Below are 27,361 nucleotides of genomic sequence, written 5' to 3'. Positions count from 1 at the left end.
TGAATAAAGTTAAATTTGAGTATTAACAGTCAAACAATAATTATTAATAAATCTAATAAACATAAAAATAATCTTATAGTTTATCGTTATGCTTAATATGCGTCTCATGATAAGCTGCAATACTACAACGCATGCGTAATCAGTAAAATCATATGAACTGGGTTCTGATTGTTTTGAACGGCCGAATTTCACCGTTCGAGAACGGTTTAAGCTGAACGTAGTTAAACTGCCATCGGTTGAACGTGAATTCAGATAGACGATTTTGACTTTGACGTTCACTAGAAGTTCAGGTTAAACTGGAGTTGAACTCGATATGAGAAATCGGCCCTAAGTTGTTTTAAAATTGTGAAGGCTACATTATATTATAGAATTTTTTTAAAGGATGTTAAAAATATTTCCAGATTAACCCCTGGCATCTGGAAATTTTATTATATCCTAGACTACCCTAGATTATCCTAGAACATTCCATTTTGTAGTGAAAAATAATAACATTGAATACATAAATAACAATACATACATAAACCACTGTTTTTAATTAGCACGGAGTATCATTAAAATATATTGTGACGAAGTTAAATACACACTATTGTATTATGATATACCAGTTTACATCAAGTCCTTTGAAAAATATAGTAGTAATGTTTAATATCTTTTGTTTGACATTACTTGAATCGAATCCTTACATTACCAATCCATATTACAGGTTCGAAGCAACTCCCTTAATAAACCACATTGGGGAACTGGAGTGCCTTCACTCTGCGGCTTCATGCAAAACGGGGAAATGCTTTCGCAGGTGGGATGATGCAAAACTTTTAGCATAATCTATAATTCGTCATTAGCATCCTGGTTAAATAACGGGCGCACTCTTTAACTAATTGAAGAATATTTTGATGTAAACTGTCTTACACGTAACATTTATATGGGCAATATTTTTAGGTATTTTCCTCGAAAGGGTCAAAAATAGCCCTTTTTACGCTATAATTGAGAGCTATATCTGTGAGCCATTGGGACGATTTTATTGCAGAAAGTCTCATTTTTCTTGTTGTAACATCAACTTTTGGATGAAATAATTGCAAAACCGTAGAGGATATTCGTGTGTTGTATTTTATAGGTTAAGGGGTCCGAAAAGAAAAGTAATTGTCGAAATTTAACTAAATGAGGAAAAAACTGTTGAAATCAGTTTAAAAATGACAGAAAGTACCATTTTCGAAAAGCTGGCTATCTTAAACAGCTGTATCTTCAAATATAAGAAAGATTTTAATTTTAATTTTATTTGTAAGAATTCTATCGGCCAAACACATGCTTTCCTGTGAGTGTTCGACGAGGCACTGATTTCGGTTCATTTTTTGTCAGATTTTTTCATTTTATCAGAATTTTAAAAATGGCAATACATGTCACTTACTTTGGACCTATCATATAATTATTTGAGTTTGCTACTGCCCAACTTCAGGCTATCCAAATCTCTTGAAAATGCACCAACTATCTTTTAGGCAAACATACATGCTATTTTCATTAGTGCCCAAGAATGTCTCAACAGAGACACTCGTAGGGCCAAAGTCTTTATTTTATCGGACACTCAAGTCGCCTTGAAGGCTCTAAAGTCATTTACTTGTGAGTCAAATTTATTTTGGGACTGTATAAGAAGAGGCGGTACCCAACAATGTAACTTTGATGTGAGTGCAAGGTCACGAGGAAACTACAGGAAATAAAGAATCTGACAACATCGTAAAAGAAGGGGATAATACCCTATTCCAGGATCCAGAACCCATCTGTGTAATATCAAAATTCCAGATCAGAGTGGAATGCTGGACCTGAAAACTCAATTAACTACGATTAAATTGGTGTAACACACCAGGACAAAGACAAGCAAAAAGGCTCATAAACGTGTCACCCACCGCAACAAACGGCCTCCTCAAAATGGTCACTAGTCTTCTCACTGGTCACTGCCGTCTGAGGTATCACCTCCAAAAAATGGGCAAATCGGATAGTGAGAGCTGTTGTTGTTTCTGTGACAATGAAAAAGAAACGGCAGAGCATATACAATGCAACTATACATAGCGCTGTTCTGAAAAAAGCTAAAATTTCTAGAAAATGTCAATCTAGCGCTCTCTGTTATAGGAAACAAGTCACCTTGGAATCTAATCAACTTCATTAGAAGTATTAGCATCCTACAGTAAGTTTAACTAGATTAAGGTATGTACAAAATGTCTTTATAGGTCGAAGTGCAGTAAGGCTGCATGGCCTTATAGAACAGGGCGCATCTGTAAAAATAGTACATTTGGATGTTGAGAGGTGACCCATATTTTTTTGCAGAAATTGATTTAAAATAACTCATATAATGATATTTAAGTTATCCTCCCATTCAAAAAGGTCCGGAACATTTTTTAAATAATAAAATATCAAAATATGAAGGAAAAATTCGATTTTTTTTCGTTTTTTGATTATAACTTTAAAAGTATTCATTTTCGAGAAAAGTTGCACTAACATAAAAGTTGCGTAATTAAATTTTCTACAATATAGGATTAGTTAAGAATTTTAAAAGTTGTCACTCTTGTTGCAAAATAGCATTAATTGAGAAAAAACCATAAAAAAACAAGTATTCGCATTTTACGTTTTTCAACCATTTATGCTACACTTAGGACCTTTTCACCGTGAAAAACTTTACGATATATTAAAACAATACTCTAAATTTGATTAAGATCGGTTTGATACATTCTGCAAAATAAATTTTGCAATTCAACTTTCGCTGGATTGAAAATAAAGCAGGATTGAAAATAAAGCAGAGAGCAAGTTGAATTTTTTTACGTATAGAAGAATACTGTACCTTTGATTTACAATTTTCAAAATTAAAATCAAGTAACTACCACGCGGCGTCAGGATTTTTTTAAATAAACATTAATTGTTGGTGCTACGCGCAGGACAGCGGATACGTTTGCTCTGATTGGGCATTCCAATGACCTTTGATTATATTGATAAATTTTAATTTTTAGTACATTTCGATATAAATAAATAAATTAGTTTATTGCAAAATAAACATACTCGGTCGTTTGAAATTACATTTTTTTTTAGCAAAAACATTTTTTGTTCATATATTTTAACTTAGATACAGTAGGAAAAATGAAAGAATACCCATGAACGAACATATAAAATACGCTGTATTTTTCTGTCACCGTGTCATACAAAAAATTGGCCAGCGCAAGTACATGTAATAATTATTATTACATGTACTTGCGCTGGGCAATTTTTTTGTGACATGGTGACAAGAAAATACAGCGTGTTTTATAAGTTCGTTCATGGGTATTCTTTCATTTTTCCGACTGTAATTAAAGTTCATTATTTTTAAATCTATGAAATTGTTTAAACAATATTTTACAAACAATAATCAAATTAGTTTGTGGAATTAACATATTAAAATACAACAAAATATAGAGTTATTTACTAGATAAAGATTGGAAGAAATTTTGGTGGAAATTGACTGGTGTGAACCGAACACCGCTATCCTGCGCGTAGCACCAAAAATTATTGTTTATTTAAATAAATTTCTGACGCCGTGATAGTTAATTAATTTTAATTTGGAAATTGCAAAAAATTCAACTTGCTCTCTGCTTTAGTTTCAGTCCTGCTAAATTTTAAAATAATTAATTTTTTGCGAAAGCTGAATTGCAAAATTTATTTTGCAAAATTTATTGAACCGATTTTAATGAAATTTAAGTATTGTTTTGTTATATCATAAAGTTTTTTTTAATAAAATATGAAGGTCCTAAGTTTAGCATGAATTGTTGAAAAACGTAAAATGCGAATATGTACTTGTTTTTTAGGTTTTTTTTGCAATTATTGCTATTTTGCAACAAGGGACACAATTTTTAAATTATTTAGCCAATTCTATATTGTAGGAAACTTAATTAATTTAATTACATAACTTTTGTGACACTGCAACTTTTCTCGAAAGCGAATACTTTTAAAGTTATAACCAAAAAATGAAGAAATAAAATCGATTTTTTTCTTCATTTTTGGACATTTTGATTATTCAAACAAAGTTCCGGACTTTCTGGAGTGGAAGGATAACTCAAATATTATTATATGAGTTAATTCCAAGCAATTTCTGCAAAAAACAAAGAGTCACCTCTCAACGTCCATCTCAAAACAGATGCACCCTGGACTATTAGCGATCTCACATAATCTATATATATCTCTTACGTAAATTACTACTTATCCAATTATGAATATCACAATATATTTTAGATGTTAGAAAATTGTTCTAAGCGATACTCACCGACTTCCAGCAGCTCTAACGCTATGTCCCCTTCTGAGTTCATGGTCTTTACACTTAAACTCACTGACACTACCACCACAATCAATCCCGTGCCCTTCGAAGAACGGTCCTCTGTGAATATTAATAATTTCTGGACTCTGCACTCTCAGAATCCGTTGAGAGTCTCTCGGTCGCGTTACGAATTTCCCGGCTTTTCTGTCGAGACTCAGATTCGAAGTCTCCATTTTCGGTATCGAAGAAAAGGAACGATTTAGAGTCATAGTTTGAGAATGACCTTTCCCGCACTGGTCCGCGAAGCGCGTCTTCTGGTATATCGGAGTGATGCAATTGCAAAGTTCTATGTCTTGAGATGTCTGTGTGGCGTAGCGATTGGCGTTCCGCTCAGGGCTGCTGTACCTACAACAAATTTAGAAAAATGCTGCTTTATAAAAATACTATTATCCTTAACCACATGAAATAAATAGGTACATGAGATTATGTAAACCAAATATTTTATACATATACACTCAATGGCACAAAATTCCGCCACCCAAAATTTTTTATTAAGTTTGACAATCTATAACTTTATTATTTGTACTCCGATTTTCAAGATTCTTGCATTAGTTTGTAGGTACGTGTATTGATGTCGTTTGATGTTTTTCCGGTAATAAAAATTTTTGCTTAGATGGCACTATATGGGAGTGAATGGAAACGTTGTATTTTCTCCTCACTTTAAAAATCTATGTGGACAAATTCGAGGGCTGATTTTGTTTCATTCTCCTTTTGTGTTATCCTGGAGGTATCACTAAGGTTTTGTTTTTTGAATTATCCGAATATCTCTTTTATTATAAGAGCTATAAATAAAAACTTGCTTTAAAGGTTTATTTAATTAAAATTATCAAGCTCACTAAAATTAACAAAACAAAATAAAATTAACGACAAAACAAAAAAATTCAATAACGGGTATGTCCACCTGACAGGTGGGTGTCAGACAGGGATGTATACTATCGCCACAATTATTCAATATATATGGAGAGCATATTATGAGAAGAGCACTTGAAGGATGGGAAAAAGGCATCTCAATAAATGGTCATAAAATAAACAACCTACGTTTCGCAGATGACACAGCCCTTCTTGCAAATAGTCAACCAGAGCTGATTGATCTTATACGACTGGTTGAAAACGAAAGTCAAATATTTGGTCTGCAATTATTAAATATATCAAAGACAAAGGTCATGATAGTGGATAGACTACATAACAATCATTTACATATAACCACAATTGATCGGTTTGAGGTTGTGAACTCATACTTATATCTGGGATCATTAATCACAAACACAGGGTCACTACAGGAGGAAATAAAACGTAGATGTGATCTAGCAAAAGTCGCCACAGCAAAAATGACCACAATATGGAAGGACTGTCAAATTTCAAGAGCGTTAAAGATGAGGTTGATTAACTGCTTAATATTCTAAATAATGACTTACGGATGTGAATCTTGGACCCTGAGAAATTCGAAAAGAAGAAAGATAGACGCCACTGAAATGTTCTGTTGGAGACGAATGCTACGAATTCCTTGGACCGACCATAGAACCAATAATTCGATTTTAAGAGAGCTAAAAGTTAGCCAACGGCTCTCCAGTAAAGTCCATCTCCAACAATTAGAATACTTTGGACATGTTATGAGAGCCAACACAGAAAACATGGAAAGACTCATTATACAAGGAAAGGTGGAAGGCCGAAGATCACGAGGAAGATCCCCAACAAGATGGATCTATCAGATTACAGGAATATGCAAAAGACCTATGCATGAATTAAAAGAAATGACCAGAGACAGAGATCTTTGGAGACGGACAATATATGACATCACGTCGACCACTACACTCCCTCCGGGGGGTCAGGATTGAAGAGAGAGATGTCCACCTCTTGCAGCAACGACTGATTGCAATCTGTTTGGCATCAAATAAAGATGTGTTATCCTTGTCTGAGGAATAGCCCGATATTCCTCTAACAGGGTCATATATGTACCAAATTTTCTGGAGTCCTAGGATGACGGCGAATAGCTTTTTTTTATTCATTTCATAAATACTCAATAGGATTGAGATCTGGGCTGCATGCGGACCATTCTAATCCTATCAATCCAACCTCTATTTTATGAGTCAATCAATGTTTTTATTTACAAAATACGGTACAGCTCTTACAATAAAAGAGATATTCGGATAATTCAGAAAAAAAAATTTTAGTGATGCCTCCGGAATATTATGACAGGACCATGAAACAGAATTAGCTCTTCCATTTTTCCACAGAATCTTTTAAAGTTATGAGAAAATACAACGCTTCCATTCACCCCTGTATACTGTCATGCAAGAATTTTTTTTGTTACCGGAATAATACCGTACGATATCAATACATGTACCTACAAACTGGTAAAATAATCTTGTAAATCGGAACAAAAATAATAAAGTTATAAATTGTCAAACTTAATCAAAAATTTTGGGTGGCGGAATTTTGTGCCGGTTAATTTTATTAACATTAGTAACATTAGTCAGTAGAAAATGAGAGGCAAACAGTATATTGAATAAGAAAAATCGGGTTTCGGTGAATTCGTAACTATTTTAATCCCCCATCCTAATTACAGGCCAACTCGTAACTCTGGCGCGCAGGTAATTCTTCGATAACCCACTAACTACCGGTGAATTAGTAACTTTCATTTTTAAGTAATGTTGATAATTTAATACCGGTATTCCAGGTATGTACTTGTAAAAATTACTCTCTTTGAAGGTGGTGTAAAAGGTGTTCATCATTTATGTATGTATTGTCTCTTGGAAGAGTTACTAGAGAAAATCCAAATAAATTTTGTGAAAATGACTGAAATTCTTGTAACAGATAACAGATTTCGTAATGAGAGCACGTGGGTGTAAGTTATTGGTGGTAAATAATTTTAAATTTCAATTAAAGGAAGTGCTAAAAAGTGGAAAACATTTATGGTACTGTTCTGCATCTGGTTGCAAGGCAACCTGTTATACCGACGGAATCATACGGCCTGCTATCATACAGCCCCTATTCTCATTTAAAAAAATCATCGATTGCGTCATCACGCCCAGATGGATGACGTCAATAGTATGATATGTATACCAAAAAATTAGAATTTAAAAATAAAAATCGACCTATTTCGGGATTTATCTCCAGAGACGCCCATTCTCGAGAAAAAAATGAATTTATTCCATCTCAAACATCCTCACTGTATTTGTTTATAAGCCAATAAATTGTTTATACCTTTAAAACAGAGCTGAGGCCGCTTAAATAATCCGATTTTAATTCTGTAAAGTGTATTAGATAGGTAGAGAGCCTCTTTATATGTGAAAAAAATTAGCAGACTTCTAAATGGTTTACTTTCTGTTCAGAAAATTATTAAAAAATTTGAACTTTTAAAAAAAAATTAGATTGCAAAATTATTATGCAAAATCTATCAGGTCGATTTTAATGAAATTTGGTGGACGATTTAAGTATGTTATAAGGATTATCTATGCGACTTAGGAAGGTTCTAAGTGCAACCAAAGTTGTTGAAAAGCATTGAATATAAAGAGGCTTATTTTGCCCCCTTATTTTGTATTTATTGCTATTTTGCAGAAAGGGTAATAATTTAAGACATTTTTAACTAGTCGTATATCAAAAAATTCAATTATCTTTATTTTAATTCCGTACGACCTTGCTCCAAAATGAATCAATTTAAGGTTATAAGCAAAGAATATAGAAAAAAATTAATGTTTTTCCAAATTTTTAAATATTTTAATTTTTTTATTAATGTTCCGGGTATATTTGAGAAAGAGCATAAGTCAATTATTATTATTGAAGTTGTCACCTAACTTTATCTGCAAAAATACGAATGCCACCTCGCACATCCACAAATAGACGTTTTTTTACAGATCCGCACTGGTCTATACATATAATATTGTGCCAATCAAGAGATTTAAATTTTTGTTATTTTTTTATAGGTACATAATACACAACATGTTTTTAAGCAAACCAAGAACCATTCGCTTACATAATAATATGCTATATGCCCCATGTTGGCTTAATCCGTTACTGTTTAAATTTAGTTCTTACCTTTTAACCTAACAACTACCTGGGGTATAAAGTTACGAATTGGCCGGTATACATTTTGATTTAAAAAAGTTTGTCATTAAGAGTTACGAGTTGGCGCGTGTCCGAAAAATCATAAAATTTAAAACTACACAAAAAAAGACAACCACAAATCAGCAATTTTAAACAAATTAAATAAATAGTCGCCTGAAATAATGGACCGTGCTGTCACCTCAAGCTGTTTAAGAACAGCACAAACAAAAGAAACTGGTATAACAATGAGCAAAAACCTAATTATGTGCATTAACAGATAAAAGAAACGAGATAGTATAGATCAAAATGTCACAATACCAAATAGACCATATAACTTTGAAAGAGTGGAGAGCTTTAAATATCTCTGAACGACAGTCACCGCACAGACATCACCGAAGAGATAAGAGGGAGAATTCAGGCAGAAAACAGGTGCATGTATGAATAGGCTCTACGACACTATTAAATCCAAGAACCTAACACGAACATCACAAATCAGGATGTTTTAAAAGAAAACTTAGATGTTTCGAAAGAAAAATTTTCAGAAAAATATTTGTCTAAGATATTAAATTCTAACGTCTAAGTGCGATGCCACATTATGCGTTTTGATCGGATGCGTTTCCACCGCATCCAGTCAAAACGCATAGTGTGACAGGTCGGCCCGGTTGCGTTGGAAACGGATGCGTTTTCACCGCATCCGGTCAAATAATGTGACATCGCACTAAGCTGGACTGGTCATCTCCATAGATTCCTTAATAACCACCTTATCAAGTTAGAAGGTCAAGTGAGAAGGCCCTTAGGATGCCCACGAAAACAATGAAGAGAATCCACATGGTCGTATTTAAGAACAATGGGGCTACCATGGACACTGACTCGACTATCATGGATGACAGTTTGAGATGAAAGCGGGTGGTGCAATCAGCCCAAACCCACTCCGTGTTGTAATGCGACGAAAAGTAGAATTTATTAGTCCAGAGAAATAAGATTTTTCTCGTGACACATCCCCTCCAGGCCGAAACCAAATTTTTTGAGTAGTATGGACATCTATATTTATAACCTATAATCTATAATATGTTTCCTGCAGCCGATTTTGATGATATACATATTTATGAACAAATAAAGATCAAAAAACGGTAAATTTTCACTTTTTCGTCTATTACTAAAAAGTGAAGCATTCTAAACAAATTAGAGAATAAGAAACTCATAAATCATATAAAATACTTCAATATGGAGTTCGCCGAATATGCCTATGCTTATTTGTTGCTTAGAAAATTGCAAAATAAGTCATAAATTTTGAGATTTTATAAATGTTCATAACTTATGTAAAAATTAAGTTAGAACCTTCTTATTACACAGAATGCATAGACTTATTGTGCTTAAATTATATTTTAGATTTCAAAGCAATTGGTCAAATAGTTTAAAAGTTATTTAATTTGTTTATCCCAAATTCATTTTTTTGCAACACTATAGGTCAGAAAATTATGAGGTTACAGTAATACTTTGGACAGTATGTGAAAGAAGAACATTTATACTATTAACTTAATTAAAAAAAAATGACAAAAAGTAATTTTAAACAGTGTAAAATTATTTTGCAAAAACATGTCGATTTTTTGCTTACTTATATACAATTGGAATAACTTTTTAACCGTTACACGTAGAAAAATTATTTTTTCATATTTAGAAGGACTGAATTTTTATACACATTAAGAAAGAAAAACAATTGTCCTAGGACAATTAGAAACGAAGTTAGCCCCCCTTTTTTTTAATTCACATGTTCTGCAAAATAATTTTGCAATATTTAGAAATATTTTTTGTCATATTTCTTAATTAAATTAATAGTGTGAATCTTCTTTCGTAAACTATATAAAGTATTACTGTAACTTCATCATTTTCTGACTTATAGTGTTGCAAAAAAATTAATTTGAGATTAACAAATTAAATAACTTTTAAACTGTTAAATTTAACCAATAGCTTTGAAATATAGGATATGATTTAAGCACCAGAAATCTCAGGCAGCATTCCGTGTAATAAGAAGGTTCTAAGTTAATTTTTGGAGAAGTTATGAATATTTATAAAAACTCAAAATTTATTATTTATTTTGCAATTTTCTAAGCAACCAATAAGGATAGACATATTCAGCGAACGCCATATTGAAGGTTTTTATACGGTTTATGAATTTTTTACTTTCAAATTTGTTTTTAACTTTTTGGTAATAGACGAAGAAAGCGAAAATTTACCATTTTTTGATCTTCATTTGTTTATAACTATGTATATCATCAAAATCGGCTGCAGGAAACATATAGGTTATTATTATAGATGTCCATGTCCATACTACTCAAAAAATTTTGTTTCGGCCTAGAGGGGGTTGTTACACCAACAGGATATTCTTTTCCTTATTTCTCTGAACTTTATGTATATTTAGTACGTATACACAAAAAATTAAATTATTAACTCCATTCCTTATCGTAGAATTTTATAATAACCCGTTGATTTGTTTCCGAGAAAATATCTTGTCTCAAAACTCTCTTGGAAACTAGTATATACTATCAAAGTGTGCTATGAATGTCAACAATGAAAAGGAATATTTTATAGAAATCAACCACATGTTGGTTGCACCACATAAAGTGATGCAACAATAATGTTTCCACAAGAATTTATGATCTTCCTTCAAGTTATGTTTTCTGCAGGGCGCTGAATATTTGCCAAGTCTACGAACTTTAATGGCATAAGTTTAACGATGTTGCTTCTTGTGTACAACAGTCGTTTTTTACAAAAATATAGATTCAGTATTATATCTTTGTTTTTTATCTAATCTTTTTGACGTTTATAAGAAGGAGATACAAATAAACATAAATATATGGAAAAACTATTAGTCCGTTGAATTGCTATATTTTTTAGGCCTTATTGTGTATTTAGAGGAGGCAATTTTATTTTTTGATATGTTGGGGTGCGTAAGGGATAAGTATAAACTTAAGGTAAAGTTTGTGGGGTTGTCACTCTTCTTCCCCAGCCGCCATCTTGGAAAGAAGGGGTGTGTAAAGGATTTTCGCGCTGTATCATATAAACTAGCTAGCCTACATAAAATTGTATTAAATATTATTTGTAGCAAATGTAATTGTCTACAACAAAATTTGTATTACTTTTCATTGCAAAATGGAAAATAATAAGTTATAAACCAAAATATCTAAACATTTTTGGAAAAATTTTCTCTTGGGCCTAATAACTTATTTTCTGATTATTTTACTACAAAATTATATCAGAGCAATATTATAGAGATTTTTTCTGTGAATAATCAGAAGTTCATTAATTTTTCTGGGTTTTATAGCGCTTCCAAGTTGACCGGGTTCCTGAATACTCACCATCACTTCTGGAAAAAATGGTGGAAAATGTTTTCGCGGTGTATTTCGTAAAATAGCAATGATGCAGAACTGTATAACACATTGTAGAAAATTATTTTGTCTTAATGTTTGAATTATTTGAACCTTTCGGTTAATTTTGATATTTATATATATAAATTCGGGTTCAAAACGTCCTCCGACGTTGTCCGATGCCTTGTTGCCAATATCTTCTATCATTGCAGTTTTCATCTTCTAATCCTCGTACACTCATCTATTGTCTTATCCATGTCGTTCTTGGCCTTCCTCTTTTTCTGTTTTCTGTGGGTATCCATTTCATAATTTTCTTTGGCAATCTTTCCTCCCCCATTCTCTGAACATGTCCGTACCACGTTAATTGTTTCTTCTCAATGCATTCTACAACCGTTTCCTGTAAATTCATTCTTCGCTTTACTTCCTCATTTCTAACCCGGTCCAATCTCGATGTTCTACTTGCTCTTCTTAGGGCGTCCATCTCAGTAGCTTCTATTTTTCGTTTTAGGTGTTCCTTTATTCTCCATGTTTCGGATCCGTATACCAATGTGCTCTTAATCATGGTGTTGTATATTCGCATTTTTCTTTGTTTCCCTATCTTGGTACTCCACAAAACTCCGTTCAATGATTTAATTATCTTTCTTGCTTTATTTTTTTTTGCTCTTAATTTCTGCATCGTCAGTACCTTCTTTGTTGAAATTAATGCCCAAATACACATATTTATCGCAGCTAGTTATTTTCTGATTATTGTCCAATATCATATCAGTTGAATTCTCACCTAGGCATAAATATTGTGTTTTTTCTACATTCATCTGCAATCCCCATTTTTCGTACTCTTCCTTCAATTTGCGAGTCATATATTCCAAATCTTCCAAATCAGATAATATGTGCAAACGATAAAGAAGATTTGAAGAAGAATTTTGATATTTCCATGATGTTAATGTAGGTTGGGTCAAAAAATTTAGGACATAGTGCAGAGCATTTGAAGCCTCCTTTTCGGCAAGCACACACACTTCCACAGTATATTATAGCTGTCCTGTCCAAAGATTCATTGAGCTAGGATTGCCATCTCGTATACTTTGGTACATACTTAATCTCATAAATAGGTCTGGTTTGGTTATCAGATTTCCATAAATAAATAAAAAGTAGATTCACTTAAATTATTCATTAGTCACTATGTAACTTAGCTCACTGCTTATACAGGAGATAACTAACATCGTGGGATAAACCAAATGGGCATACATGAGCCTTTATCTTCGAATAAATACTACAATATTATCAGTTTTTATTTTCTACTTGCTAGCTTAAATATTTTGATTCAATTACGGGTCGTAAATAATTTGCTAAACCACCGTTGCATGGTTAACTTATATTATTTATAACTATAACCGTACGTATTATTTGAAATCGGTGGCGCCGAAAATCCCGACAGCCAAAATCCCGACGGCCAAAACACCGACACGCCAGAATCCCGACACGCCGAAATCCGGACAGGCCAAAATCCCCACATGCAACAATCCTCGCATAAGTAAAAATCCCGACCACTACATTTTGAATATTTATTGTCTCCTTTTCAAATGCAATACCAAATCATATTATAGAGCAGGGGTGGCCAAGCTCCTTGATAGCCAGAGCCACTTTTCACAAGTTAAAATTTTTCGCGAGCCGCAATTAAAAACGTATTCAAAAGTATGTAAAGAAAGTATGTACAATGTTTTTTAACAGAACTTTTATTTATTGAAAACAGAAATAAAATTACGAAATATTAAAACTTAATTACATCTGTTTTCCTTATTCTTCTTCTCGTTGTCCTTATACCCAATAAGAGAGTCGAACTTTGCTATCACCTATCCATCTCTTACCCATTTCTTCCACGCCTTCCGGTCTTCTTCCCATTTCCTTCACCTGTTGAGCTGTTTTCCGTCTCATGGTTTCGATTTCCTGGATTTCTTCAATCCACCCCTTTTTAGGTCTGCTCCTTCTTCTTTTCCCCTGTCTCTTGGCATCTGTCACCTTCTTTACTAGCCTGTTCTCGTTCATTCTAGTTATATGTCCAAACCAATTCAGGTTTCTTTTTTCAATTTTTTTCTCTATTGGTCCCTGTCTTAGCATGTTTCTAATGTTTTCGTTCCTTTCCCTGTCCAACATTTGTTTTCCTTATTTTGGTAATTCTTTAAAATTTGGTGAATAATTTGTGGTAGCACTTTTCAGTAATTCTTTCAGATGCTGGTTAGTTAATACTGATATGTGTTAGGATTTCACGAATTTTAAAATGGAATTAAATGGTCCATACAAGTACCTTGTTTCTAATATGGAAATAATTCGACAAGCATCCTTTTTTAATTTAGAGTATGTACTTCGATTTTGGTACAAATTTACAAAATTCGGTAATCGGCGTCGACTTATAGTTTTATTTTCGAGCTTGATTTTCTTGCGTCTCTATTAATTTTTATTCTCCAGATGTTGTTTGTGTCATATTATGGTAATAAAAAATTTACCTTATGGACCACGTTTATTTCAAATAATTTCAGAAAAAAATGAAGAGACGATTTAAAATATTTTAAGTCTTGAAATAAATTTTGGACTTCGGTCAATATTCCTTCTGGCTTTTTTATTTACTCGTTAAGTTTTTCTAGTTTAATATTGTAAAAAAAAAATTTAAGTCGAGTAAAATGACTAAATATACAAATCGGTCTGGAGTGGGCTGCTTACTGACTTCTTTGTCGCGTCACTCTTAATATTCTTTCGCGCAGTTTTCGATTTGTGATATCACTCTTAGCTTGGATGGAAATGGAATTTGTTATAAAGTTGCATTTGGTCTTTCATATTTGTTGTCAGTAATTTAAAAAACATTCTGAAACACACATGGAACGATAATAATTTTTTTAAATAATAACACAAAATTGAAAAGGATCTCGGGTACATTTATCGAGAGTCACAAGTATTAAGTTATATTTTAAAAGAAAAAATTATTGAATATTTCATTTTATAATATAAAAGTTATACTTACTGAAATGAAGGGTTGTAAGTAACATGATAATATTATCATCTATTATATGAAAGTAAACTAAAATGCAGGATTTGATTATAATATTATTGGACGGTATATTGGCAAAAAAATAATTTAATTCATATACCTATGTTAGAAACTTTATTTAGAAAATTAGTTCATATTAAATGGTAAATACTTTTTTTTAGTAACAAAAATTAAAAAACAGATGGCCATAGTCACAGTCTTCTTATTGCTAGGTTTTGCTCACAGTCTTCTTATTGCTAGGTTTCAACTTCAACTAAAAAAGACGCAAAAAAGCCGCAACAACAATAAACTTAACATACAGAAACTAAAGTCAGAAGAAACAAAAGAAAATCTGAAACACGAAATCAACACAAATCTAGACAGAAACCCAGGAAATAATTGCAACGTAGAACAGCAGTGGCAATTCTTCAAAACCTCTATATTAGAACCAAGTAAGAAAGTACTTACTACAACCAAATGTAAGAAAGAAGAATGGATGACGGAGGAAATTCTAGACTTGATGAATGAAAGAAGAAAAAACAAAACCATTAATAAGACCCGCTATAAACAGCTTCAAAACCAAATAAGAAGAAAAATTAGGGAGGCTAAAGAAACCTACTTCTCTGAAAAATGTAAAGAAATAGAAGAACTGCAAAACACATATGACAACTTCAACCTACATAAAAAAGTCAAAGAACTAGCCGGAATAGGAAATAGAAGAACCTCAAATATATTGCTCGACAAAAATGGAAATATTATAATGGAGACAAAACGAAAACTACGACAATGGAAAGAGTATATCGAGGAACTATTTCATGACCAGAGAGAAGCTAGTACATCCGTAGATAGCCAAACGGGAGATGTAGGCCCAGAGATAACCAAATCAGAGGTTAGTCAGGCAATAAACTCTATGAAAACCAATAAATCTGCTGGTCCAGATGAATTGCCTAGCGAGCTGATAAAGTTGGTCAACGAGAAAAACCTGGACATAATAGTAGAACTGTTCAACGCTATCTATACTACTGGAATCATCCCTAGAGAAATGTTGACATCAGCCTTTGTGTGTTTGCCAAAGAAGGTGAATGCAAAAGAATGCAGTGACTACCGAACCATAAGCTTAATGTCACATACCTTGAAAATTCTATTGAAAATTATCCACGCCAGAATACACTCTAAACTGGAGCTGGATATTAGTGACACTCAATATGGGTTCCGCAATGGTATGGGTACCAGAGAGGCATTATTCTCCTTCAACGTGCTGACACAGAGATGTTTGGATGTTAACCATCCTCTTTACGTCTGTTTTATAGACTACAATAAGGCGTTTGATAAAGTAAAACATGATCGACTCATGGAAATCCTAAAAAATAAAAACCTAGATGAAAGAGATTTAAGACTAATAACACACCTCTATTACAATCAGCGAGCAATAGTAAGAATTGAAAAAGAAACATCTGAAGAAATGGAAATAAAGAGAGGAGTCAGGCAAGGCTGCATACTATCACCTCTATTATTTAACGCTTATTCTGAAGAGGTAATGCGAGAAACTCTGGAAGATGAAACAGTCGGCATAAGAGTAAATGGATTCTTAGTTAACAACATCAGATATGCAGATGATACAGTAATAATAGCCGATAGTTTACAAGACCTGCAAAGACTCATGAGTAAAATAGTAAGGTGTAGTAGGGAGTACGGACTCTCTCTCAATATCAAAAAGACGAAGTTTATGAAAATTAGTAAAAACAACCATAATACTAACGAAATCTTGATAGTAGAGGGCCAGCAGATCGAAAGAGTAAAAAAGTACACTTACCTAGGAACACTTATAACAGAAAATAATGACTACACTGCAGAAATAAAAGTCAGAATCGAAAAAGCACGTTCTAATTTTATAAAAATGAAAAAGGTCCTATGTAGCAAAGATTTAACATTAGCTCTTAAAGTACGCCTAACAAAATGTTACGTCTACAGTGTTCTATACTATGGAGTGGAATCATGGACGTTAAATGTAGAGACAATGAGACGACTTAACGCCTTTAAATGTGGACCTATAGAAAAATTATGAGGGTTTCCTGGGTAGATAGAGTTACAAACAATGAAGTACTGAGAAAAATAGGTAAAGAAAAGGAAGTTGAACTTACAATTAAAGAAAAGAAGCTACAGTATCTCGGACATGTGATGCGGGGCGAGAAGTATGGTATCCTACGACTCATAATGCAGGGAAAGATAGATGGCAGAAGAAGCATCGGAAGAAGACGAATTTCATGGTTGAAGAACCTGAGAGAGTGGTTTGGATGCAGCTCGAAACAACTATTTAGAGCTACTGCCTCAAAAATTAAAATATCTATGATGATTGCCAACCTCCGTAGCGGAGATGGCACCTGAAGAAGAAGAAGATGGCCATAAGAAAACAAGAAATAAATGTAATTATATTTATGTTAAAAAGAAACTTATCAAACCTGTCAGGATTCTGGCCTGTCGGGATTTTGGCCTGTCGGGATTCTGGCGTGTCGGGATTTTGGCCGTCGGGATTTTGGCTGTCGGGATTTTGGGGTAGACACATTTGAAATACGTAGGATACGTATTATATGAAATAGCACATTTTAACAAATAGTAAATGCAATAGTTAATATTTCTTTTTAATAAGAAGAAAACTGTAAATAGTTGGATCTAAAAATTAACTCACCTCTGCATTTCCGGTATAGCGTCTGGAGCTTTATATGCTTCGTAATTATTTTTAAGAAGTAGTTCCGAGCTTTTATTGACATTATGGCAGTGACCTTCAGGATAAGTTATCCTGTCCAAGTTCTGATTTCCCTCGTCTAGTGGTGAAGCTGGCAAGACTGTCAATCCGATATTTTGGTAATCACGATATTCGTTGTCGTTGACTTGCGTAAATTTTGAAGATTTTGTTACTTTTTGCGTCTTCATATCTGTAAAAAAAAACAAATTTTGAATAGCACTGAAACGGTTTTTAATATATTTGTTATTGGGGTGGTATCATTGGGTGGTATTTGATTTATATCTTTTAAATTCTCTATTAAATATAGGGATTAGATTATCTAAAATATGGATATTTTTTTGTATTTCAAACAACGTTTTAACTCTACTTCATACATCTTCTATCTAGTTTCCTATTTCTCTATAATACCGAACCTGGCTACTTAAATCTCTTACCTTAATTAACCATCTCACCATCAAAAGTTATAATCTTTTGTAGTAAAAACTCTGTCTTTATAAAATAAAAAAGAACGTGATAGAAAGCTTAAGCTTAAGGTTTTGTGGTCAGATCAGGAATTAGAGCACCACTCAACCCCAATATACCTAGGCGTTACTCTCGACAGATTAGTCAGATACAATCATCATCGTCAGAACACAAAGATAAAGGTAACATCAAAAAACAGTGTCCTAAAGACACTCACAGGTTGTAGTACTTATCCACATGCTCTCCGCACTTTAGCGTTTGCACTGAGTTTCTCAGCAGCCTGGTATTCGTCTAGAGTCTGCAAATCCTTAACCCAAGCATCACAGGTAGACAGTGTTCTAAATGAGACCTACTTGTACTATGATTACTGGGACCTGCCCCAATCCTTAAAATCTACTCAATAATAGGAGTAGATCCACTTAAGATCAGAAGAGGTGTACAAAATTACCTTTCTCCATGTGGAAACTGTTACTTCAGCTGCGGAGTGAAATGTTCTGCTGGAAGTATAAAAAGGTAAAGCTACATTAACGATAAGCTGTGTAACTGTGGCGCTGTAAAAACCAATAACCATCTGATAGTATGCAAACAACTACGGCAAGCATCGATCCAAGGGACTTAAAACAAGCCAACTAAAGTGCCCTGGATGTCACAAACTAATGGAATCTCACAATTTGAAGGTAAAGTGGACACGGAAAGAAAATAATCAAGTATCGACCAAAGAACGGTTTGCTTACTCAAAATAATAAATTGGATCGGATAATTTAAGGATAGCATAGCAATAGCACACATCCAAGACACGAGAACGCATTATGATCTCTAAATCACAGATACAGATCAATGACAAAAATGGGGGTTGGAAGAAATACAGTTTTAACTTTTCAGCAACTTCTTTAATGCTTTAATGTTTTAATGTGTTGCGAGATATATTCTTTGAGTAGATATATCAGTATTTATTTTGCTAAATTATTATCTACAATTAAGATTTACCAACTTTTAGTTAGGTTTTTCTTAAGTTGGGCAATTTAAAAATATTTGTAATCTGAGGAACATAATATATATGAAGTCAATTAGCAAGATAATCTACTTTTTGCGCGTAATCTAGAGATGCAATAAAATATATGACATTTCGCAAGAAAAAAGATTAAGTTTAATATTTCACACATTTTGAGGCACCCGTATATCTTAAAGGATATCTTAAAAGGATAGGCTACCACAAAGAGCACTGAATGCTAGAATGCAGGGAAAGAGACCGGTTGGAAAGCCAAGAAAACGCTGGGAAGACACAGTAAACAGCGACACACAAGCCTTTTAGGAGTCCGTTTATGGAGAAGAGCAGCCACAGACAAGCAAGGGTGGAGGCAAAAAATAACGGAGGCCAAGGCTCAATTTGGGCTGTAGTGCCGTAGAAGAAGAAGAAGAAGTATATCTTAAAACAATTTTAAGGTATGCGCTCTACTGATTGGGGTACTCGTCAGTATTGGGGTACCCGGGGTATTCTCAAGAAGCTACTTTCTTATACTTCACAACTGGCTCAGGACTCCTGAGCCAGTTGTGGAAGTATAAGACAGATAGGCTCCATTTCTTGAGGCAATTCAAAAGTTTTACAGCTTAACTTCTTCTTCTATACCGTAGAAGATGCTCTCTGGTAATCAGTATGTTTACCGATCATTGTAGACTCAGGCTGCACTTTCATCTGCTTGGATTGGCAGATGGCCCACGGTGCCTTCTGTGTGATGAAGAAAAGGAAACCTCCTTATATTATGTCCTCTGGAAGTGCCCAGCACTGGCCTATCAGAGGTGGCAGATCCTGGGTTTGGCTTTTGTACAACCGAGACAAGTGAGGAAATTACCCTAAAGAGACATGCGGTTTTTGTGAAGCCATAAGGTTGCCGGAGGAGGAGGCCTGGACGCTGACAGAGACGTACACGAAAAAATTAGAAGCATTCGAAATGTGGGTGTACCGACACATTTTTCGTATATCCTTGATCGAATGTATCACCAAAATAGAGATAATCCACAGAATCGAAAAAGAGAAAGAAATCATGAGCATAATTAAACAAAAGATATTTGAATATCTAGGCCACATATTGAGACCGTCTACTGCAATTGATTGTCAAGGGGAAAATAGACAGTAAATGAGGGCCAGGCAGGAGAAGTCATTCGTGTCTCCAAAATCTGCGGAAGTGGTTCGGACTCACATCAGTCGAACTATTCAAAAGTGCCGCAAGCAAGATCAGAATTGCCATGTTAACAGCCAAGGTTTGCAATGGACAGGGCACTTGAAGAAGAAAATAAGGTTGCTAAAGAATCAGACGTTCGGAATGGCAGGAGCTCAGATGTGCAGCCCTTGCTGTTTCTAGTAGGTATGGGAGCCAGGAGGAACCTGGGCTCCAGAATCATCGAAGACCAGGTTCTTATAGACATAGTGCGTATAATAGGCAGTGCCGGCTTTACCAATAGGCCGACTAGGCCGCGGCTTAGGGCCGCAAACAAAAGGGGACCGCAGCGTTTTGTAAAAAAAACTTTTTTGGTAAACAAATTTTTACTAATTGAATTGAAATCAGTTAACAATTTTTCAAATAAGAGAGTGGCTGTTCTACTAAACACGTGGTACGATATTTTACAATGTTTTGACAAGAGTATAAAAACATTGCAAAAACTGCTACAGACTTGAATGTGACTTGCAACATACAAATCTCTAAAGGAGTACGCATTGAGTCTGAGAGACAACTTTGATTCCTATGAAAAAGAGGAAAAGGTTTGTCTAAAAATGAAACCAATATTCTTGAAATAAAAAGACGCCCAAAAAGAAAAGCTCTTGTTGGCTAAGACAAAGAAGATGAATCCACTGAACCTCACTTTACTGGCAAAGAAGACTTAAAGATTAATACATTCAATGTTGTAATTGACACGCTTTATTCAGAATTGAATGAAAGGTCCGAAGTTTATTTCAGTCTTAATGAAAGTTGAGTGTGTCTTAATGAAAGAGTGTGTACAGTTCAAAGGCTTTGTTGAAGGTATATTTGATGAAGAAAGAGAATCTCATGACAACAAGATTACCAAGCCTCCGAGGAATACACTTTTGGAGTATCTGAAGCTCATTCACGAAAAACAGTTAACAACAATATCTCCGAATATGGACACGGCTTTGCGCATTTTAATATGCATGATGACAACATATAATGCATCTGGAGAAAAATCATTCAGCGTGTTGAAAAGAATTAAAAACTACTTGAGGAACTCGACTTCTGACGAAGATTCTAGATTGTCTAGTTTGGCTAGTTTTGTTTCAAATTCGGAGTATTTTCAAGCCTTAGACTTTAAAAATTTGATTAAAGATTTTTCAGCCAAAAAAGCTAGAAAAGTGAGTGTTTAGAGTGTAGATTTGATATTTATTATAAGTATGGATTGGAGTGAGTGTCAATGTTAATCACTAATCCAACTTTATACAAATTAAGAATTTAAGAAGATGACATTGACGTTTCTCAGTATAAGAGAATAATGAATTGAATGATCTAGAAGTTTATTTGTTGTATTATTATGCCTGGTTGTACCAACAGATTTTACGCTTAGGGCGTGCATTAAAGAAACATATGCGTTGCACCCTTGAGCCTTAGATCAATTTTCAGCTTGCCACAATGGATTGCCATGTGGATTGCATCGATAAAAATTCAAAATTATGGTGTACCTAACGTATGTGACATTTAAATCGGCCCTATTTATAAGCTGAGCTGGGTTAAGCTGGATCCTAAGATTTGTTGGTGCAACCAGGCATTATAATATTTTTATTTTTCAGTACCGTAGTCTATTACTAGTACAGTTCATATTGTAACGTGACTATTGTAATTACTTATAATTACAATAAAACTAGCGGTTCGTATTTATTTACGACTTTATTATTTATTTATACAAGTTTACTTTACAAACTTTAGCTTAAGACTAAACTGTATTTACAAATATGCCCGTATTTATACCCAGTTGTTATTCTGGAACAATCGACGCCCATCTCTATCACGCTATCAGCGTGTTCCGCCTACGGGTCGTATGTTCGAGAAGTTCCTCCTCCTTTCCGCCGAGGCCTAGATCATTCGATTACGTCATTCTCGAGGTGTTTACTGTTATACGGCGGTCGTCCAAGATTTCTCTTTTGTTACACTGCTCCCCTCTTAAGATCTGAGCGTCCCGATCAGCAACTCTAGATGAAGGCCCAGGATGGCGGAATCTACACGACTCTCCAGCTCTGCATACACCCTTCAAGAAGAAATAGCAGTCTACTGTCTTTGAAGGTTATGACATCTTCGGGTTCATGCAACACACAGTAATTCGTACGCCAGTTTCTCTGAAGATCACTTCAAGCATGCTTCTCATAATCTTCCAATCCAGACTTTCTACTGCATGGCCTATTTTTGGTATAGCCAAATCTTTGATGTCATAATTACACACGATTTTCTTCAAATTAGTTAGAGCACGCCATATGTTCTCGTAGCTTGGCGTGTCCGTATAAGACTTCCTGGTCACTATATACAGCAAAGATCGAGGACCATCTTCCAATCGCAATACTCTTCCAATTTTAGGTTGTTGATTCCTTAACTCGTCCAGGCGGCCGAACTTTCTATTGAATACGGACGAGATTCCTTTAGTCATCTCGAGGTCTTGGGCAACACAGTGGGCTAGAGAGACGTTTTCTGTGGTCACGCCGAATCTAGTACTCTTTCTTTCTGCGTAATTTGACATAACTTCCTTAAAACTTGGCTGTGGTGCATCTTTCATCTCCTGTTGGAGGACTCGGGCTTCCTCTGTTTCATTTGAGCCAGCATATGGTGCGAGACGATTTATGTGAATAACTTTTGGTTTACCGTTTGGCAACTTCTTAATTCTGTATATTACGTCATTTATTTTCTTCTTAACTTCATACGGACCTTCCCATTGTCTTTGTAGTTTAGGACACAAGCCGCGACGACGTTGTGGATTATAAAGCCAGACAAGATCACCTATTTCGAAGCTTTCAATCTTGCATCGAGAATCATATTGATCTTTCATTCTGTCACTGGCTATCTGGATGTGTTGTCGGGCAAGTTCATGAATGTTGTTCATTCGTAACTTCAGGCGGTCGACGTATTCTTCACCTGCAACATGTCCCTCGGAAGGTCCGCAACCAAACTCTAGGTCGCAGGGCAAACGAACTTCACGACCCAACATCAGGCAGGTTGGTGTTTGACCTGTAGTTTCATTTACGGCCGAGCGGTAGGCCATCAGGAATAAATGAATGTGTTGGTCCCAATCTCGCTGATTTTCAGATACAACTTTGGACAAGTGTTTACCCATCGTTCGGTTCATCCTCTCGACCATCCCATCTGATTGAGGATGCAGGGGTGTTGTTCTGGTCTTATTGACACCAATCAATTTACAAACGTTTTGGAAAAGAGCTGACTCAAAGTTTCGCCCTTGGTCGGAGTGGATCTCCAAGGGAACACCAAATCGGCTGAAGAATTCTTTAACAAGTACCTCTGCAACGGTAGCAGCTTCTTGATTTGGTAATGCATAGGCCTCGGTCTATTTCGTAAAATAATCCATGGCTACCAGGATGTATTTATTTCCAGCATCAGTTTCTGGAAATGGACCTGCAATGTCGATTGCTACTCTTTCCATAGGACTGCCAACATTGTACTGTCTCATGGGTGCTCTCTTTTTACCAACTGGACCATTACCGGATGCACACAGTTCACATTTCTGGCACCATCTTCTTACATCATCTTTACAGCTCACCCAATAGAACCGTTCTCGAAACTTTTGCAGAGTCTTCGTAATACCAAAGTGTCCACCTGATGTACCGTCATGCAACTGACGCAATACTTCTGACACTTTACTTTTAGGTACAATCAACTGAAGCTTAGATTCTGTACCATCATCGTTCTCAAAGGTTCTGTACAGAAGATCATCTTTTAGTATCAGGCAATTCCATTGGCTCCAGTAGGCCTTGACTTCCGGACTACATGCACTAATGTTTTGCCAACTAGGTCTCTCACCTCGACGCATCCAATCCAATACTCTTTTTATACATGGATCGTCTTCTTGGGCTTCTTGTAACTGTGGTGGCTGCCATTGCTCATTAACGACGGTAGTTCGTCTCACAGGGCAAAGCTGTTCATCTACTTTAAGCCGGTGATTACAACTTTCACTGCATGGCCGTATCGAGGAAGCATCTGTATTTGAACCAACTCTTCCAGCCCTCTTCATGCGTCTCTTCGGCATCGTGTCACGAATCACCCTCCGTACCATTTCCACCAAACGTTCATCTTTTCTCTTATCGCCTTTTTCCACGGTTATTACTCGATTGTTTCGTGAAGCTTGGCTAGCTGCTTCGTGTTCCAAGGCAATAGCAAGTGCTTCATCTAAAACTTTCGGTCTTGCTAGTCGTAAAGCTTTCTGTAGTTCACTATCTTTCAGCCCATTGACGAAGGTATCTACCGCAATTTCTTCTAAAATACTGTCTGGCGCCTCCGGATAAGCCAACCGCACCACACGAGCAACATCTGCTTCAAATTCTTGCAGATTCTCACTTGCCCGTTGACTTCTACTTCGCAGTTGTGCTTTGTATACTTGTTGTAGATGGGCATCTCCATAGCGTTTTTCTAGACGAGTGAACAAGGTCTGGTAACAATTTTCTTGACCCTTAGGAATTGATCTTAATATATCTGCAGCATCACCTCGCAAAGCAGCAGTCAAGGAAACAGCCTTTTCCTGTTCGGTCCAATGATTGGCGGTCGCAATAGCTTCAAATTGTCTAAGATATATGGACCAAGAGGACTTTCCATCGAATGTGGTAATTTGAATCTCATATTATGCGACGTTTCGTCTCTCGGTAGTTCATCTTTCACTACAGGATCTAACGCTGCTGCATTAACTGATGGTTGTACTTTTGTATCGGTTATCATGCTCTCTAATTCTTTGATCTTCTCTTCTACGGCCAAAACTACTGCATTAACTGAAGGTAGAACTTTCGTATTGGTTACCATAGTCTCTAGTTGTTTGATCTTCTCTTCTAACATTTCTTTATTGTCGTCTACACTTTTCTGTATCTTATCGAATGTTCTAGAAACTTCTTCAAATTTCTCATTGTTCTGTTTACAAACTTCTTCAAGTTTTTCGTTGTTTTGCCTACAGACCTCTTTAAAAGTTTCATCAATCTTTTGAGAAACACTTTCGAATTTCTCATTGTTTTGACTACATACGTCTTTAATTATTTGAGAAGTCTCATCGAATCTTTTAGCAACATTTTCGAATTTCTCGTCGCTTTTCTACTAACTTCTTCAAGTTTCTCGTCGCTTCTTCTAGAAGTTTCATCGATCGTTTCAGAAACAGTTTTTAATTTCGATAAGATTACTTGTTCTGCTGACTGGAAGTGGAACGTCTTTGGGTCTTCTCCGTTCTTCGTGAGGACATCCTCGAGTCGTGCTTGTAGGACTATCTTGAGCCCACTGCTGTCCAGATCCCGTTCCTCTAGCTGTTCACGGAGCTGTTTTACTGTAAGTTCTTGTAGCAACATCTTTGGTCGGCACACACGTACTTTCCAAAATGTCTTTTAACAGTCTTTCCGAATACCGAACAATCAACGCACTTTAACTATTCCCGACGAATAAAGTCCAAAAGTATTTTAAAGTCTTTCCGAATACCGAACAATTAACGCACTCCGGTTATTCCCGACGAATAAAGTTCAAAAGTCTTTTAAAGTCTCTCTGTAATTCACTTATTTATATCGCACTAAGTTAACCGAACACCGACACCAACTGTAACGTGACTATTGTAATTACTTATAATTACAATAAAACTAGCGGTTCGTATTTATTTACGACTTTATTATTTATTTATACAAGTTTACTTTACAAACTTTGGCTTAAGACTAAACTGTATTTACAAATATGCCCGTATTTATACCCAGTTGTTATTCCGGAACAATCGACGCCCATCTCTAGCTATCAGCGTGTTCCGCCTACGGGTCGTATGTTCGAGAAGTTCCTCCTCCTTTCCGCCGAGGCCTAGATCATTCGATGACGTCATTCTCGAGGTGTTTACTGTTATACGGCGGTCTTCCAAGATTTCTCTTTTGTTACAATATTATTTTGCTGGTTCTTTTACTTATAATGTCTTTTCAACTTGGCTTTTTTAGTCTTTTGTTGTCATCTGTACTTTTCCCTCCGAATGAAACAAATGGTATTTAATTTTAACAATTAATTACAATACTAATTTGTAATATAATAATTGCAGCAATATTAATAATTTTACAAATACCTGCTGTTTGCTAACATTTGAATTATATATTTTATATCTTCTTCTTAAGGTGCCTTCTCTATTACTGAAGGTTGATTATAACTACAGCAAATTGCTCTCTATCTTGAGAAATTCTTCTGCTATCTACTGAGTATCGAATGTGTGTCCATACCTGTCCAGTCTCTCACGTTCTTCAGCCAGGAGCATTTTCTTCTTCCGGAACCTCTTCTTCCTCCCACTTTCCCTTCCATTATGAGTCGTAAAAAGTTGTATTTTTCTCCTCTGTGAATTATGTCTAGATATCTCGTTTTTCTATTTTTTACAATATTTAGGAGTTTTCTCTCAATCTCCATTCTTCTCAGCACCTCGTTGTTGGCCACGTGATCTGTCCAAGAGATCTTCAGCATTCTTTCTATAAATTTTCTTTTTCGAAATTTCCATAAATATATAAATTGTCGTTAGAGCTGTTTTGGGGTTTTAGCCAAAGGACATCGCACACATCTTATGGAAAATATAATGTCACTCAAATTCAATAAAATTTATACGAATAGATTCGTTTTAAATTAACGGTCAAATCTTATCATTGCGCCCACTCCATATTTTCAATAATAAGAGCAGAAATTGATATAAATAAATCTGAAATCAAATGGATACGTACATAAGTTAGAGAGAGAAAAAATATTTTATAATACCCAAATTGTCGGTACTCCATAAATCAGCGGATTAGTTTCACTAATCCGCTTAGGCCCAGCGGGGTTTAAGCTCTTTTGAATAGCACCCAGAGCAATAGTGATTGTAACTGACAGTTTTACTGACTCCAAAAATGTGATTTCGATAAACTTTAATTGCAATTTGCGCCGTAATTAATCATAATTAAGAGTTGGCGCAATGATAAGATTTGACCGTTAATTTAAAACGAATCTAGTCGTATAAATTTTATTTAATTTGAGTGACATTATATTTTCCATAAGATGTGTGCGATGTCCTTTGCAAACCAAGATTATTTAATTAGTGAATACATTTCAACCTATTTATTTCGGTATTCAAATATAACATTAGAGGCATTTCTATTCATTTATGTTATACTTTGTATTACGAAATTTAAAAAGTAAAATTAAAATAAAAGTTTTAATTATTAC

General features: G+C 35.0%; 1 protein-coding gene across 1 annotated transcript in view; it reads right to left on the bottom strand.

The window, feature by feature from the left end:
- The window catches only part of LOC114324237 (uncharacterized), a 157,450-nt gene extending 139,764 nt beyond the window's left edge, over positions 1–17,686 (bottom strand). Inside the window, exons 1-2 of the mRNA XM_050646226.1 lie at positions 17,436–17,686; positions 4,274–4,669 (exon numbers count right to left, since the gene is read on the bottom strand). Of these exons, the coding sequence (XP_050502183.1) occupies positions 4,274–4,669; positions 17,436–17,680 (641 nt within the window). The 5' untranslated portion in view covers positions 17,681–17,686. The remainder of the gene's footprint in view (positions 1–4,273; positions 4,670–17,435) is intronic.
- Positions 17,687–27,361: the final 9,675 nt, after the last annotated feature.

This window comes from Diabrotica virgifera, chromosome 3 (genome assembly GCF_917563875.1).
Source record: "Diabrotica virgifera virgifera chromosome 3, PGI_DIABVI_V3a".
Lineage (NCBI taxonomy): Eukaryota > Metazoa > Arthropoda > Insecta > Coleoptera > Chrysomelidae > Diabrotica > Diabrotica virgifera.
The sequence above is the reverse complement of the archived record's forward strand: the minus strand, read 5'-3'. Positions and strand labels throughout refer to the sequence as shown.